Here is a 16,935-nt window from a genome sequence, read left to right on the forward strand (position 1 = left end):
AAAAATAAAAAATAAAAAAAACCTGTCAACTACTTGTACCACCCCCATCACTATGAAATTTACTGTATACAAATAACTATACGACCAGAATCTACTGACTGCTCAGTGTCAGAAGTGATGAAATTATACCGGACCACCGAATTCTTCGCCGCGTTTCTCGTCCCCACGTTGGATGCTCCAGCTCAGCTCCGACTGTTGGTTCACGTGAATGTCGCAGCGTTCTTGCCCAACTCCATCGACGACGGAATCCACGCATATCTCGACGAGAAATCCGGGTACGCAACACTATCCTCCGAATCGCCGTTATGATCCGGCCCGTTATCGAAGTTCAACGCGTAGCTCAACGGATCGTACTGGAACTTACCGGTTTTCGAGCGGTTCTTGTTGAACCGGCGGATGAAAGTCTTCCATTTAGGCCCGGCGACCACCTCCGACCACTCTCGAACCTTCTTGAACGCTTTAACGCTCTTGGACAACCACGTGCTCGTCTCGTCCTTTGGATTTTCCGACGTGGAGATAAGCTCCCAAGTCCGAACCGACGACCCGGCGAACCCGAAACAAGGAATCCAGAAACAACACCCCCGTTTCCCGTACTCTACTTCCTGCATTTCTTCATTTGCGTCTACATCTTTCGGCGGCAATTCTGGGACGGCATTCTTGCCTTCCATACCCGACTGATTTCAATGATAGAATCAGCGAATTGCAAACTGGGAGCCCTAATTTAGGGTTCTGTGGTTTGCAGAGAGGAAGAGTTGCAGAACCCGACCCGAAAAGTTAATAGGATACTTGAGGATGAATAGAGATTTTCAGTCCATATAAGGAGGTGGGGAGAGTAACGGAAAAATGAGTAGGAGAGACGTTTACCGGCGAATACCGGTGGAGAGAGGGTTGACAACAGAGCTTATCACAGGCCTACAGCTGGATCCAACCGGGTGCGCTCCTTGTACGAAAAGGCAACATGCATAGGTGGGCCACCCTTAATGGCTTGTTTGGTAGAAAGGAATTTCTTTCGGAATAATTTTACATGGATTCTCAAATTTTACACTCATTTTTATTCTTTATGACATGTCATGTCTTGATTGCTTAATTTAGTAGAAGGTCATGATATTCTTCATTCATTTTTTCTTCTTCCAATTAAATTTGAACATAAATGAGAATAAAAGTTGGGAGTCGAAATTTGAGAGTCCATAAAGTTTTTTTTTTTTTTTCTTTCTTAGAAGTGAAAAATTTTAGAGTTTGGTTGAAAGAAATTGTAGTTTCATGAAATTACAATTCTTTAGATGTGCGTAATTGTAAGTTCAATTTCTCCTAAGAATTGCAATTCTGTAATACATTAGAAGAAATTTTGGAATATGAAGACCAATTTATCATCTCTAATAATCTTACATTTTTTCTTAGAAATTGTAATTACACGGCATTTTAATCGTTAAATTACTTATTATCTTTCCGTTCTCATATATATCAAACACTATAATTGAAATCCTTAGTTCATGCAATCATACCTACTTTATTCACACCTTATTTGATTCACACAAAATTACAATTTAGGGTGTGTTTAGTTGGTGGGTTTAAGCATAAGGTATGTGTATCAAAGTGATTGTTATTGTTTGGTGAGAAAATATCATTTTTAGTCCCTCAACTATAATACATGTATCAATTTTGGTCCTTGACTATTAAAAATTTCAAATTAGGTCCATGACTATTCAATTTGTATCACTTTTGGTCCTTGATTATTAACATTTTCAAATTAGGTGCATGACTATTCATTTTGTATCACATTTGGTCCTGCCGTTAAATTTTCCGGCCAAATTTCCGGCGAAGTCATCAGGGGTGACCGGCGTTTTCTATTTTATTATTATTATTTTTTATTTTTAAGTCTTTTTTATTTAAAAGTTACAGAGTATTAAAATAATTTATTTAATTTTTATTTTAAAAATTATTTTAATACTCTGTAACTTTTAAATAAAAAAGACTTAAAAATAAAAAAAAAAAAATAGAAAACGCCGGTCACCCCTGATGACTTCGCCGGAAATTTGGCCGGAAAATTTAACAGCAGGACCAAATGTAATACAAAATGAATAGTCATGCACCTAATTTGAAAATGTTAATTGTCAAGGACCAAATGTGATACAAATTGAATAGTCATGCACCTAATTTGAAATTTTTAATAGTCAAGGACCAAAATTGATACATATATTATAGTTGAGGGACTAAAAATGATATTTGCTCTTGTTTGGTTAATAAGTTTTTAGAATACTACTATGGGTTTGGAATACCCCATTAATTGAAAAACCCATATCCTAATGAAATAAGAGTTTCATTTCCCTTACTTATTTCTTCCCCAACTATTAATAATCATTCACATTCCACCCTATTACCAAACATGCAAAATACCTATTACCAAACATGCAAAATACTTTCACCAAAACCCATTACCATTATCAAGTATTTGATACCTATACTGATTCCGATTCTCATGTGCGAATCAAACACACCCTTCCCTTAATTTTCTCCATTGTAATCAAATGGCCTATAATTGAAAGGGATTATACTTTGGTACGAGATACAAGTTGGCATTTAGGCATAGCAATTAACGGTTGGATTAGATAACATCGCCGTTAAAATAAATGAAGCTTTTAACGGTCGAAATCGAAGTTTCTCGTTGCATGCCGCCTTGGTCAAAACTAACACTAATTATTGTTCGGAAAATATTAACAAAGCTCAAGATCTATTTGTAATTAAAATTAGAAAAAAAATCATTTTAGCCCATGAATTATTTTTAAAAAATTAATTACATCATCTAACGCAAAAAAAAAAAAAAAAAAAAAAATTGCATCCAACCCTTAAACTCCACAAAAAGGGAGCACTTAACATTTTTAGACTTTTAGTTGTCACGTTGAGTTGGCCCTAACGTGTCATTTTTAATAGTTTGATGGTTGTTGTTGTTGGTATTATTATTATTATTATTATTATTATTATTATTATTATTATTATTATTATTATTATTATTATTATTATTATTATGGTGTCTTTTATATATATATATATATAATTTAAACTTGTATATTTTGTTAATATCTAATGGTCATAAATATTATAGAAGTTTAATTCACATAATATTTTTAGGAGGGAGTAAGTCTTATGTGGTGATACTTTTTAATTAGATTGTGATATTATTTTTATACATTCATTAAAAAAAGTATATTATATTCAAAAAGATACTCCTTTCATTCCAAAGATAATATCCAATTTTATAATTTAAATACTATTAACTTTTTACTATACTCAATGTACATTTTATACTTTTAACATTTTATAATGATTATATTAGATAAGATATGTATCATTTGATTTAGACTTGCAAAAATAAAAATTAAAGGACAGTTGATAAGAGTTTAATGGATAATTATGTCTACAAAAAATTTTGTTATACATTTTAGAATTTATAATGGAGAAAATATTGTTCCATCTCATTAAATATGATTAAATGAATATGAGAGAATTAGTGGGAAATTTGGTAGAAAACATGTTTTGCAAAACCGGAGGAAAAGGGTGTAGCTAGCTGGGATACACTGCACGCTAAGATACCAAAAAGAATCAAAATAAAGAATATATATATATATGTGCTGTTTCCTCTCACCAAAAAAAAAATTAAAAAAAATGCTGTTTCCACCTTAATGTTTGTCCTAATGCTGAATATATAACATAACAACAAATTGAAAGTAGCTAGCATGCCTCACACCAACTACCTGTGATTTATATATGGTAATTATATTTGGAAAAAAAGAATTCGCAACAGAAAATCTAAACTAATAGCTTGACTACACATTTCGGATACGAATGTATCCGTGAGACGAGTAGGAATCATGCTAGATTAATATGAAAATGTAATACTAATAAGAAACAAACAAAGTGTATGTAACTTATAAAAAAAAAGTGTAAAACTTTTGAGGAAAAATGTAATATTTTACATTTTGATGTAAAAGTATATATTACATTTTTCATTAAAAGTATTACACTTTTACTTATAAGTAATGTTGACAAGTGTTTGTTACTTATAAAAGAAAATATAATATTTGTGAGAAAAAATGTAATACTTTTAAATTAAAATGTAAAGGTATTTTTTTTTTCAAAAGTATTACATTTTTTCATATAAGTAATAAACATTTTATTACTGATTAGTATTATATTTTTTAGTATAAGTATTAAATTTTCACATTAACCCGACCTGATTCGTGAAACAATCTCATATAAATTTTTGCCTTCCAACTCACGATATTTTGTATGTGGTTGACTCTGATATCAAGTTAAAACATGTATTACATCTCAACTTAAAAGTTTAAATTGATAATTAGATTTAAAGTTATGTGTGTGTGTGTGTGTATATATATATATATATATATTATATGCTCAAAAAAAAAGTGTGATCAATAAAATAAAGAATTTTATATTTAATTAATTATCGGATACCTAAAAGGGGAGTAGCTAGCCGCATGTCCCGCTGCAAGGTAAAATTAATTTAATTATGAAAAATACTTGGTACCTCTAATTTTCTACTTTCAACATCTACGACTCTACGTATTCCTTCTCACAAGTTATTTATGTTGATATTTTTTTTGAGACCTATATAATAAAAATAACATATTCTTAATTGTCACATCATTGAATAAAAGTAAAAGAGTAGACTTCGAGAGTACATATAGTATAACTCTTTAACTATTCTATTACAAGGTAAGACAAATTTTAATAAAATAAGTTATAGTTGGATTAACCAATAGTAGTACTTATAAAATGAAAAAGATGGAGTACATAATGGTAATTACTAATTAGTGAGAATCGCCAATAATTTAATTATTTAAGAAATAGAAAATTACTAAATTGATGAATACAATAATACAAATGTTAAATTATACTAAATGATTCCAAATTCTAATTTAATTAAAAGATGTATGTTAAGTACCTAATATCCCTTAATCGAATACCTACAAGCTACAGCAATATAATTATATTTATGCCGGCCTATTTTGAATTCCTAAAGCAAACATTATTTATAAATAATACAACTTGTTTGACGGAGATTGGTAAAAGGCCAAGTCTAGCACCCGATGGCTGGATAGATTATTGGGCGGAGGTCGATAAAGGATAAAAGGCTAAGGTCAACACCCAGGAAGAGTGTGATGAGGTTGTTTTCTTGACAGAATTTATGGTAATAAGGTGGTTAGGAGGTGTGGGGTAACTCTACTAAGTAGAATTCAACATTCGACAAGACAATATTTTTTAGTAATTGATTGTAAAACTCCCTTTTATCAATCTTGTTTCGCGGTGGAGGGACAATTAGCTTAGACTTTGCACTGCTGGAAATTTTAGATTTTTTGACCACCCAAACAAATGGTCAAAAAAATGACTTTAAAAGAAAAATTCCGTCGAAGGATCGCGGTGAACGTAATAGGTCGGAATTTCCGACCACTTTTACTTAGTGGTCGGAAATCTTTTTGGTAGATCGATTGTATTTTTTAACTGTTATCTTTTCCAATCACAAAGGTGGTCGGAAAAACTTTTTATATATATAATAAAGTTCAGTAGGTATATAAAGGCTTACATTGATTTCAGACCTTCAACCTTCATTTACGCGGCTTACCTCTCCCACTCCTCACCTCAAAGGTTCAAACTCTCTCTGACTCCACCCAGCCTCATAACTCCGTAACTCCCCTTTGAGATCTCTCATCACTTTCAAAGACTCATACTCTCATTGTCTCTTATGGAAATATTAGAAACGGTCCAATAATAGAGACCCGGGGTTCGCGAGTGCCTAGCCCGAGGCCCATAATGATGGGGCTTGACTTAGTCTAGCGGGCCCACTACATGGGCCTCGACTTGGTCTTGTGGCCTACCATGACTTTAGGGGAGTTTGTTTGCCCATATATTGTATAAATACTGTATTGCATTGTCATTACAAATTATGTCCAATTCCCTTACAAAACATCTTTTTATGTTCAATTATATCTCAAATCCCCTTGTAATGTTCTTACAGCACTATACTATATCAATAAAAGAATTGTCTCCGCGACAATTATTAATTGTCTTTTCTATCGAATCAATATTCGGTAGCCTTCTTTATTTATTGGATTTAATGATTCGGGACATCCCGGTTAATTAAATCCATCAGTCTCAATCGCTCATTCTCTCACTACGTCTCTCGCTCTCTACATATGAAACCCTAGCTAGATCTTGGATATTTGGAAGGTGTTGCGTTATTTTTGTTGATTTCACTTATTGAAGAAGCTAATAACATTGTAATCGTGATAGATTAGTTTGAGGGATTTAAAACCAAAGATTATTTTGTATGTTCAATTTCTCAATTTATGTTTGTATTCATGACTTTTAATTTGGACCAGAACTATAGTAGAACTTGCCATTGCATGCGACAAACTAGGCAAACGAGTGTTTGAAGGCTTCACAATTGGTTTCCATCCACGGAAGTGGGAAATTGTAAGGAAGCCTTTTCTTCCTAATGATACTTCAAAGCTTGTGCTTACAAAGTGGAATCCTTGGATGAAACTTGTAGGTTTACAATGGCATGACTCAATTAGTTTTCGAAAAAGCTTATAAGGAATTCAGGTATTCGATCTGTTGATAATTATTTGTCATAAATCTTTTGTCTCTGCCATCAGCAATAAAGATTCATGTATTCCATATTTTGCAAGTGGAATAATGTACGCAAAAATTAGACCGTAAGAGATCGCGTCTTGGCAACTTAAAAGGTAAGAAAGTTATTACCATGTTTGGTGAGTGCTTTGACTAGGTAATGTAATAGAGTCAGTAGTATTAAGAAACAAATTTAAGAACTAAGTGTAGATATAGATAACCACGAATCAGAGTGAACGATTGAAAAATGGGTTCATATGCCAGCAAAAACGAGTATCTTTGTATGCCATGCTATTTTATTTTTATTATTATTATTTTTTGTTGTGCAGATATTTCATCAAAATGTGACTTCGATTTAAGTATGAAGAAATAAATTTGGGCATTTGCTATTAACTATATTATTTGATGTTGTGGTAAAATTAAAATTTGATCAGGTCAATGTCGCACAAGGAGGTAAACCAAAGTTAGGTTCTTACCGGTTCAAACCAATAAAGTCTCCTTAGAAATAAGACTTGGAAACTTATTTTGTGATTATCAAATTGACGGTCTCAAACCAAGAAAGCCAATAAACTATACATATTGGAATGAGACATAAAACCTTGTAATTATCAAGCCGGCCAACAATTTGAACAATCTGGCTATGGTCGCCCCAAATAAAAATATTTAAACTTAAATAACATAGTAAACATATTCCAGTGTGCTCACCATCCACCATTACATTACATTAGTCACTAGCTAAGATATGACCTAATCCTTGAAGACATAATTTAGAATTGCAACGCGTTGGGGCCGTGGAATAATTTTCAAAACACAAAAGCCTTAGATTAAACCAATTTCTGCGTGGAGTGAGTGCAGGGCGGGGGAATCCATAAACTTGACGCGATACCGGGGCGTCGGTTAAATGAGAGTATGCTCTTGAAACCAACGCCATGTATGTATTTCATTGATTTTTAGGCATAGGCAATGAAATACATACATGGCGTTGGTTTGAAGAGCATACTCCCATTTAAGCCACGCCCCGGTATTGCGTCAAGTTTATGGATTCTCCCGTCCCGCCCTGCACTCACCCCACACAGAATTTGGTTTAAGCTAATTAAGGCTATTGTGTTGACTACTATACATACCTTGATGACTGTGTTGTCGCCCAAGACGACTTGCGATTGAAAATCATATCGCGGTCTATGGTGGAGGCGGCGATGGTGAAGATCCAGCTAGCGATGCCTCTCTCCACGGCATGGAATTAATGTGCCCTACCTATATATATATATATATATATATATATATATATATATACTGATCCAGGTGAAGTGATAGAATGAGGTGAGGTAGCAGAAACTATAGCGATATATAACCGTGCTAGTGCCTTAACCAATTTGGTTCTTCTTCAATATGGCAGTTTCTTTGCTTCACGCATCAATACGCTGCTGGAAAAGAACAAGGGAACAACGCCGGTAGGCTCATAGTATAGGCTCCACTCAAAGTGGCTACATATGACACCAATCAATCAATAAATAAAAAGAGTTATTATTTCAATTATATTAACATATTCCTACTCTTCATTTTTATTTCTAATTATATTTATTTCATTTTTAACCTTTAATGTAGGTGTGTCTATTAATTATGACCTGAGGTGTATGTGTTGAGAGAATGGATTTAGGTGGGTGGTACACTGGTACTTGAGAGAGACTCTTTAGTGACACTTCAAAAGCTTAGAGAGGTATGCGATATGCGAGATTCTCATTATCGTTTATTGGAGGCGATTTGAGTGTTGCTACAATTTGTAGAATGAGTGGTCGTGTTGCACCTCTTATGTACACAAGAAAGTTAATATATGCATATATGGCTTAGATGTTTTTTTTTTTTTTTTTTTTTGGTGAGGGAAGGGACCCGAGGGTCTTGTAAAGCTATCGCCGTCTACACGAAGCAATCTCTTGAGCGTCCCGAACCAGAAGCGTACTCAGTCCGTCTGGGTGGTGTTCTAACAGTGTCATACCCCAAGCTGATTGTTGTCCGAGGTTTGCAAGGAAGTCAGCACACTGGTTCCCTTCCCGTAGGATGTGTCTAAGCTTAAACTCCTGAAAGTGGCGTGTAAGGGCCTTACAGTCCACCACTAAAGTGGAATCAAGGTTACCGCCATCGGAGTTGTTATCAATGACGTTCACCAACTTGAATTCACGGTGATTGTTGTTACCTTGTTGATCTACGATAAAATTGGGCTTCAATTTTGGTATCCTTAGGTATTAAATTATGGTAGAAATATTAAATTTAGTGGGAGAATCATATCCATTTTTAATTTGTTATTTACACAATTAAAGTTATTTCCCCTAAATTTAAGGTCCATTTGGAAACCAATAAGGTTTTTCTGTGTCTGGATACTCAAGAAAAATGAAGTCAATGGAAAATATTCAATGGAAAAAAAAAACCTCAATTTTGCAAAAAAAATCTTCATAAATTTTTAGTCGGGAGACATTTTTAGATTTTTTTTTATTTTCCATATATATCTCTTCCTTATCTTCTTTTTAAAATTAGTTTATGAACTATGATTATTATCACCACCACAATCACCACCACCAACAACACCACCATACCACAATACAATCATAACATCACCACAACCACAACCACCACCACTGCACCACCACTACCACACGACGACGACGCCCTCTACCACCATCACCACTACCACCATCACCACATATTATTATTATTACTATTATTATTATAACAATAATATGTTCATGTTCAGGAAAATGAACCAAACAGAAAAAATACAATTTCATAATTTTTAGCCAAACAACAAAATATAGTTTTATGATATTTAGTCAAACACCAAAAAATTAAAATAATTTTTGAAAAATGAGTCATTTTATGAAAATCATTTTCCACAAAATATTTTTTAAATTTTCAAATAGACCCTTAGTCATCAATGTTATAATTCATTAGAGCAACACCATCAATCATTTTTGGAATAATTTTTTCTTTGATGAAGGAGAGGGAGGGTGAGAGGGAGGAGGAGAGAGAAGAAAATAAATTTGCAGTAGTTAGAGATTTTTTTGTGGGACTTGTACAAAGAGTGAAAAAGGAAAAAAAAAAAAAAAANTTTTTTTTTTTTTTTTTTTTTTTTTTTTTAAATCTTAAACATTTAAACTATTAATGTTATAATGTATTAACTAATACTCTAATAGTCTAATAAGTAATAACTTAATAAAATAATAAGTAATAACTAAATTAAACTAATACGTAATGCACTAATAATTAATAAATAATACTACCTCCGTCCCAAAATGTTTGTCTGGTTCGTTTAACGAGGCTTGACTGGAGTAATTTTTAATCCAATTTTTTATATTATTAAGTTTAGCATTAATATATAAAATTTATATATTTAGAAACTACATTAAAAATATTATTAAACACAAAAAAATAAATTTAAAAATAATAAAAAATTACTAAAGAAAATAAGCAAAGAAGGAAGAGTTGGTTTGACCAATAAATAGTAAATATGACAGGTAAAATGGGACAGAGGTAGTAACTAATAACTTAATAAGTATTAGCTATTTAACTATTAAAGTGTAAAGACTTACAATATTAAATATTTTACAATTATTAACACTTAAAATATATTTTTTTAATTTAAAAAAAAAAAAAAAAAACTAAGCGCCCTAGACGCTAGGCGCCTGGGGGCATCTAGCGATTTCTGCAACCTTGATTTATATTGACACCTATAATGCTATATAATGTTTTTTTTTTTTCTGAAAACAATATGCTATATAATGTTTTTAGACAAGAAGAATACTCAAGTGTATTATTTATTCATTTATTATTATTATTATTATTATTATTATTATTTTGAAAACTTCATTTATTATTTATTTGTATCCAAACTAAAGGAATTGATTTCCCTCCATCGTCTTGCCAAGAAAATTTCAACGGTCCTAAGCAAATCCTTAATCTCCACACCAGAAGCAGCCTTCCTAATCGTGTCTTCTTTCTCACAATAATCTCCATTGCAGGACCTTAGTTCTACTTTCTACGTTGCCAAAATCCATTCCTTTTTATTGTTTCTTGACTTTGGGGCATTGTTTCTGAGACATAGAAGAGCGAGGAGGAAAGGTTGTTTTTATACATAATAAACATACATACGCCCACATTTAATCTCTGCTTTCTATCTCACATTAATATCTGCAGAGAATTGCGGAATCCGATTGTAATCGGTCGGGCTCCGCCATGGAAGATGGATAGTTTATTCTTCACGCCGGCATCACGCCTCCGCCAATTCCGGCAATCATTGAAACCCCCGGCTGCTACGGCGACGGTTGCCTCCCCGGACGAGCCCCAACTGATCGACGCCCTATGGCGAGACAAGATATTGGATCCCAGCAGCGACGTGGTGAACGTTTGGAATCATGTGTTCCTCATCGCCTGCCTTATCTCCCTCTCTTTAGATCCTCTGTATTTCTACATCCCCTACGTGGGCGGCACGGCTTGCATGTCCACCGACAACAAAGCCTCCATCGCAATCACCTACTTCCGCACCATCACCGACTTCTTCTACGTCATCAACATGCTGTTGAAATTCCGCACCGCCTTCGTCGCCCCCAGCTCTAGGGTTTTCGGCCGGGGCGAGCTGGTGATGGACGCCAAAGAAATCGCGGCGCGATATCTCAGATCCGATTTCATTATTGATTTTGCCGCTACTCTCCCCTTACCTCAGGCATGAATGAATTCAATGATTTTTTCGATCTTCCTCTCAAGCTCTACATATTTGAATTGTTTCCCTTGCATTTCGCGCAGATTGTGATTTGGATTGTGATTCCGGCTACGAAAGGTAACGGATCTGGCCACGACAACAACACTATCGCTCTTATCGTCCTCATTCAATATCTTCCCAGGTTGCTCGTTAGCATTCCATTAAATCAGAGGATTATTAAGACAACAGGCTTTATTGCTAAAACAGCTTGGGCTGGAGCTGCATATAATTTACTCCTCTTCATGCTAGCCAGTCATGTAAGCACTTAATTTACACTTACATACAACATTTTGTCTTCTTCTTCTCCCAAAAGGTTGAATCCCAACCCCCGGGCCCAATAGGACATGTGAGAGGATGTAAATCAGGTAGGTAACTCAGTGCGCACAAGGGATCTGCCCACTTTGAGCATAATTTTATACTGTCGTTGTCGAGTTTTGAACATTGATCTTTTCTCTCAAATATTGAAACTAGTGAGCTAAGCCCGTGCGGACACATTTTGCCTTGTTCTGTTCTTGGGGTTCAACTTGCTTGTTTGTTTGTTTTATGTAATTGGGAACCCCAACCACGCAGGTACTAGGGGCTTCATGGTACCTGTCTTCCATTGGGCGCCAGCATTCTTGCTGGAATATGCAGTGTAGAAGTGAGCGTAATGCGGTTCCTCCATGCATTCCTAGTTTTCTGGACTGTGAGAGTCTGTATACCAATTCGCTTGAGCGGGAATATTGGCTCAACACCACATCATTGCTTACCCGTTGTGATCCTAAAAACGAGGACTCTGATTTCAAATTTGGAATGTTTGCTGATGCTTTTACAAGTGAAGTCGCTTCATCTCCATTTGTTGAGAAGTATCTCTATTGCCTTTGGTGGGGTTTAAGGAATTTGAGGTATGCACTAAGGCTGCTGCAATACATGTTTCATATTGACTGCTTTTTAATGTTAATATTTGTTTGAATAATGTTCTCTGCAGTTCATATGGACAGAATTTGAGGACTAGCACATACATTGGAGAAACACTGTTTTGCATTTTCGTGTGTATCAATGGTTTAATTCTATTTTCACATTTAATTGGCAACATGCAGGTAAGAATTGATGATTCTAGCTTCCTCTTTTTCACTCTATCTTAATGCCTCGATATGAAATAGTATTTTGCATTACTGATTGCAGTTATGTTAGGTTACTTCAAGTAATTATTCTCATCTATCTTCCTAGAGCATATAAAGAAATGCTGGGTGTTGAAGAAGTTTGAATCCTTAAGTTGTTTTAAAATCATGCATCTTTCTGTTACATGCATTATTTCCCTTTCAGTTATTGATAATAAATTTCTGTCCTTTCAAGACTTACCTGCAATCTCTGACGGTGAGACTTGAGGAGTGGAGGATTAAGAGAAGAGATACAGAAGAGTGGATGAGGCATCGCCAGTTGCCTCCAGAGCTTCAAGAACGTGTACGTCGATTTGATCAGTACAAATGGCTTGCAACGAGAGGAGTCAAGGAAGAGTCTATCTTGCAATCGTTACCCCTGGATCTTCGTCGTGAGATTCAGAGACATCTTTGCCTTAACCTTGTTCGCAGAGTATGTCTTTATGGCCTGTTGTGATAACGTGATATGGTTATACTTACTACTGGTGCATTTTAAACCCTGTTAACTTCTCTGCTATTCCAAAATTACACTTTGCTGCTGCAGGTTCCTTTCTTTGCACAGATGGATGACCAACTGCTTGATGCCATCTGTGAACGCCTAGTCTCCTCATTGAGCACAAAAGCCACTTATATTGTCCGCGAGGGTGATCCAGTGAACGAGATGCTCTTTATCATCAGGGGCCAACTGGAGAGCTCCACAACAAATGGGGGAAGATCAGGATTCTTCAATTCTATCACCCTTAGACCCGGAGACTTCTGTGGAGAGGAATTACTAACATGGGCTCTAGTTCCAAACTCTTTAAACCTGCCTTCTTCAACTCGCACTGTTCGAACGCTATCTGAAGTCGAGGCGTTTGCACTTCGTGCTGAGGACCTGAAGTTCTTCGCGGTTCAGTTTAAGCATCTTCACAGCAAGAAGTTGCAGCATGCATTCAGATACTATTCTCATCAATGGAGGACGTGGGGTGCGTGCTATATACAGGTCGCGTGGAGAAGGTACAAAAAGAAGAAGTTGGCAAAGGAGTTGTCTCTGCAGGAGAGCTACTATTACATGTCAACTGAAGATGGTGAAACCTACATTTACGACGAGAATTATGTGGGTTCTGATGATGGAGCCGACATCCAGTCATCCGAAGATGGTGCCAACAATGCACAGCATCTTGGAGCCACAATCCTGGCCTCGAAATTTGCTGCAAATACAAGAAGAGGAATCATGCAAAAAGTGCAGGTATCAGATTCTGCTTCTTCTAGCCTCAAGATGCCTAAGTTGTTTAAGCCACAGGAGCCAGATTTCTCTTAGAATGAGGAAGGGATTCCCTAAAATCATCTTAGAGAAGAAGACAACTATCATTCTTTAGATGAGATTCTTGACTTAATTTTTTATTTTTTTGTAAATTTGTCTAGTGTATAGGTTTTGGTTAACATACACATCCTTGAGAAAATGATAGTACTAATCCCAACTAGATTTGGGATCAAGCCTCTGTACTGAAGGATTTGATTAGCAAACTTAGAAGATCATGTATAAATGTATATAATATCTCACTTCACTCATGGAACTGTAATATATATCAGTACATAACCTACCTGTACTGTTATTTATTTCAATGTTATTGTAATATACAGTATTTAGTATAGAGTAACACAAGTTTGCTGTTTTGCCCTACTGATTTGGAGAACTGCTCCGAACTGTATTACAGTATTAGATCTTGTGTGTGCTGTTTATTTATTTTGCTTATTTATATTGTTCGACACCTGACATAATGATTCTGCATGTGATCTATCTATCTTTTATAATACTCCGTAACAATAAACATTAACATATTGGACCGGATTAGCCATTTTTACGTAGTACAACCCAAAAATTAAATAGATTCAATTTGCTCAGTTTTTAGATATACATACCGGCCTAAAGACTAATCAATATTTTTTAAATTCTATTAAAAAATTCAACTAATTCTTAACCCATAGGACTCCGCCCCGCTCAGACCCTACTACTATATTATGAGTGTTTTTTCTTATTCATGTTTCTAGTGAGATTTATGTTTACGTTCATTTTAAAATTAGACAAAAACTTGTTTGAGAGTGATTCGTGAGACGAGTTGCGTTGTAAACAACTAAATGCAATTTCAGTTATAAGTATTACAATATTTATCATATCGATCATTAATAACAATTAATTTTATCCTAAATAGTATTACAATATCTATTATAAATAACAGTTTATTTATTTTAAATTTATTTCATTAATAAGTATTATGATTTCTATTATTATTAACCAGCAAAGCAACAATCCTAGATTCAATATGTATCTCACGAATTAAAATCCGTGATATGTTGTCACACAAGTGACTAGTGAGATTGCATATATATAAATATATGGAGCTGAGGGAGTAAGTAGCTAGGACCAGAACCATCCCAGTGGCTCATCATCATCATCAGTAGTAGTTTGGGCATGTGGAAGGGAGTTGCAAACATGATGATCCATATCCTCATAATCCTCATTATGGAAATTATTATTATTATTATTATTATTATATGTTTTCCAAGTTCCACCAACACAATAATAATAATAATTATCCATAAGTTGCTGCTGCTGCTGCTTTGGACTTCCACACTCCTCTTCTACTACCTTCATACGTGGCGCATCATCATCATCGACCTCCTTACAATTACCTTCCAACTTCTTACTCAGTAAGTTCACCTTCAATACATTAATTGCATATACATATTCCGTTAGTATTTGATATGGTTGTAGGTAGTAGTGTAGTGTTAGTTACCTCTGCTTTGAGCATTTGATTCTGTTTGAGAATAAAGTTATAGTGACACAAAAGGTAATCGTGGGATGATTTGAGTTGAACGTAGTCCCTTTCAAGCTGCTTCGCCTTCCACCTTGCTCGCCGGTTTTGGAACCAAACCGCCACCTGCCGGGGCTGCAACCCTAGATTACTTGCCAGCTCCTTCTTGCGCTCCCCCTCCAGCTTCTTTCCCCCTGAAAAGCTCTTCTCCAGCACCTCTACCTAAATAATTAATATAATCAACAACACTTATAACTCCAAAAGTTTAAAATTTTATCAATTAACAAAATCATTTTGTATATAATCAGTTATCAACTAACATTTTTAATTTACCAAACATCTTTATACAAATCTACAATCAGCTAATGCTATCAACTAGCTAAACTCATTAACCTAGTTAACTGAACAACTCATAATAGTAATGAAGCATGCAACCCCTACCTGTTGCGAAGTGAGACGGCGTTTTTTATCTGATGATGACTGCTCCTCGTAATATTCCTCATCGTCACACACTAGAGATTGTGGGGCGCTGAACAAGCAGGTGGGTCGCCTCTTTAAGCTCTCCTCCATCTTCATCACCGACCAGCTTCCTCCTATATATATACAACAAATAATAATATATATAATCCTTCGCTAGGTTGTTCGATCAATTGCTAATTAACGTAGTATTTTTAAAAACAATAATATAATTTATACCTGGAAAAGGGGAATCAGCGGCTTTCCCAAGGAACAACACGTCGGCGTGGGAGGATGGGTTAAAGAAGAAACCCCCGGATTCCATTCCTCTCTCCATCTCGAACTTTAATTTATATATATGATGATATGGAGTAATTATATTAATAATAGTATATATATTATATTATATTATAGTAGCAGATTGAATATAGCAAGGTATATGTGTTTTGGGGTTGAATTAAGAAGTGTTAGAAGAGCATGAGTTTGTGGCGGAAGAAACTTGAACTCCAAAGTAATCTGGCCGGAGTACCCAACGGGCAGATGCAGAATCCCATCGATCTTCTGCCGCCGCCGACCAACTTCGCTTCAATTCTGGATTTCTGATACAATCAAATAATCTATCAGAGCTTAATAATTAATGACATACATAACGTAGTAAGAGGTGTCCCATGTTTTTCTTTTTTATTGTCGGGCCGGGGTGACTTTTTAGGGTGTTTTTGCAGGAAAAGTTTGTAGTGGCCGGACTGGTGAATAGCCGTCGTTATATACTAGTCTTTCACGCTTGAAACTACGGAATTATCCTTAGCTTGCCTGCTTTAAGTTTAACCATATATATTCCCATTATTTGATATATATATATAGAGGATCGGATCTTGTTATTTTCATGTAAGAATAGAATAATATATATGAAGATAATACTAATGCACCCAAAACAAAATGTTCCTTATAAATGTGCTTTTATGCATGTGAATTTATTTATTAATTTGTAATATAATGAGATTTATCACTTCACAAGCACATAATATTAAATAATATTCATGGAACAAATTCTTGAATTAATGGTCGGATTATTAATTTAGTAACTACAAGATTATAAGTTTAATTCTCAATAAGAGTAATTTATTGACTTTACTGATTTGTATCAGTTACCTAT

The 16,935-nt window shown here is 34.8% G+C and overlaps 3 protein-coding genes across 3 annotated transcripts; 1 reads left to right on the forward strand and 2 right to left on the reverse strand.

Annotated features, from left to right (window-relative positions):
* Positions 1 to 200: 200 nt before the first annotated feature.
* On the reverse strand, positions 201 to 668 carry LOC115998899. Its single transcript, XM_031238569.1, has one exon. The coding sequence runs from the start codon at positions 666 to 668 to the stop codon at positions 201 to 203; it is 468 nt and encodes a 155-aa protein (XP_031094429.1).
* Positions 669 to 10,567: 9,899 nt separating this feature from the next.
* On the forward strand, positions 10,568 to 14,171 carry LOC115998607 (cyclic nucleotide-gated ion channel 18-like). Its single transcript, XM_031238211.1, has 6 exons — positions 10,568 to 11,356; positions 11,437 to 11,649; positions 11,963 to 12,276; positions 12,360 to 12,471; positions 12,728 to 12,964; positions 13,076 to 14,171. The coding sequence occupies exons 1-6, from the start codon at positions 10,877 to 10,879 to the stop codon at positions 13,829 to 13,831; spliced, it is 2,112 nt and encodes a 703-aa protein (XP_031094071.1). The 5' UTR covers positions 10,568 to 10,876; the 3' UTR covers positions 13,832 to 14,171.
* Positions 14,172 to 14,758: 587 nt separating this feature from the next.
* Positions 14,759 to 16,586, reverse strand: LOC115999944 (homeobox-leucine zipper protein HAT5-like). The gene is made up of 4 exons (XM_031239916.1): positions 16,023 to 16,586; positions 15,768 to 15,919; positions 15,309 to 15,548; positions 14,759 to 15,232 (listed from the first exon to the last, which is right to left on the reverse strand). Exons 1-4 carry the CDS (start codon positions 16,117 to 16,119, stop codon positions 14,930 to 14,932), a joined length of 792 nt encoding a protein of 263 aa, XP_031095776.1. The 5' UTR covers positions 16,120 to 16,586; the 3' UTR covers positions 14,759 to 14,929.
* Between the last annotated feature and the right edge of the window lie 349 nt (positions 16,587 to 16,935).

This window comes from Ipomoea triloba, chromosome 12 (assembly GCF_003576645.1).
Source record: "Ipomoea triloba cultivar NCNSP0323 chromosome 12, ASM357664v1".
In the NCBI taxonomy this organism is placed as follows: domain Eukaryota; kingdom Viridiplantae; phylum Streptophyta; class Magnoliopsida; order Solanales; family Convolvulaceae; genus Ipomoea; species Ipomoea triloba.

What these genes read in the sequence shown, in the direction of transcription:
- LOC115998899 (XM_031238569.1), bottom strand. Translation starts at nt 668, where the DNA reads ATGGAAGGCAAGAATGCCGTCCCAGAATTGCCGCCGAAAGATGTAGAC.
- LOC115998607 (XM_031238211.1), top strand. Translation starts at nt 10,877, where the DNA reads ATGGATAGTTTATTCTTCACGCCGGCATCACGCCTCCGCCAATTCCGG. An exon ending in ATTTAATTGGCAACATGCAG is followed by an intron (nt 12,472 to 12,727) that starts GTAAGAATTGAT and finishes TGTCCTTTCAAG; the next exon opens with ACTTACCTGCAATCTCTGAC. An exon ending in GCCTTAACCTTGTTCGCAGA is followed by an intron (nt 12,965 to 13,075) that starts GTATGTCTTTAT and finishes TTGCTGCTGCAG; the next exon opens with GTTCCTTTCTTTGCACAGAT.
- LOC115999944 (XM_031239916.1), bottom strand. Translation starts at nt 16,119, where the DNA reads ATGGAGAGAGGAATGGAATCCGGGGGTTTCTTCTTTAACCCATCCTCC. An exon ending in CGCTGATTCCCCTTTTCCAG is followed by an intron (nt 15,920 to 16,022) that starts GTATAAATTATA and finishes GTATATATATAG; the next exon opens with GAGGAAGCTGGTCGGTGATG. An exon ending in GCCGTCTCACTTCGCAACAG is followed by an intron (nt 15,549 to 15,767) that starts GTAGGGGTTGCA and finishes TTAATTATTTAG; the next exon opens with GTAGAGGTGCTGGAGAAGAG.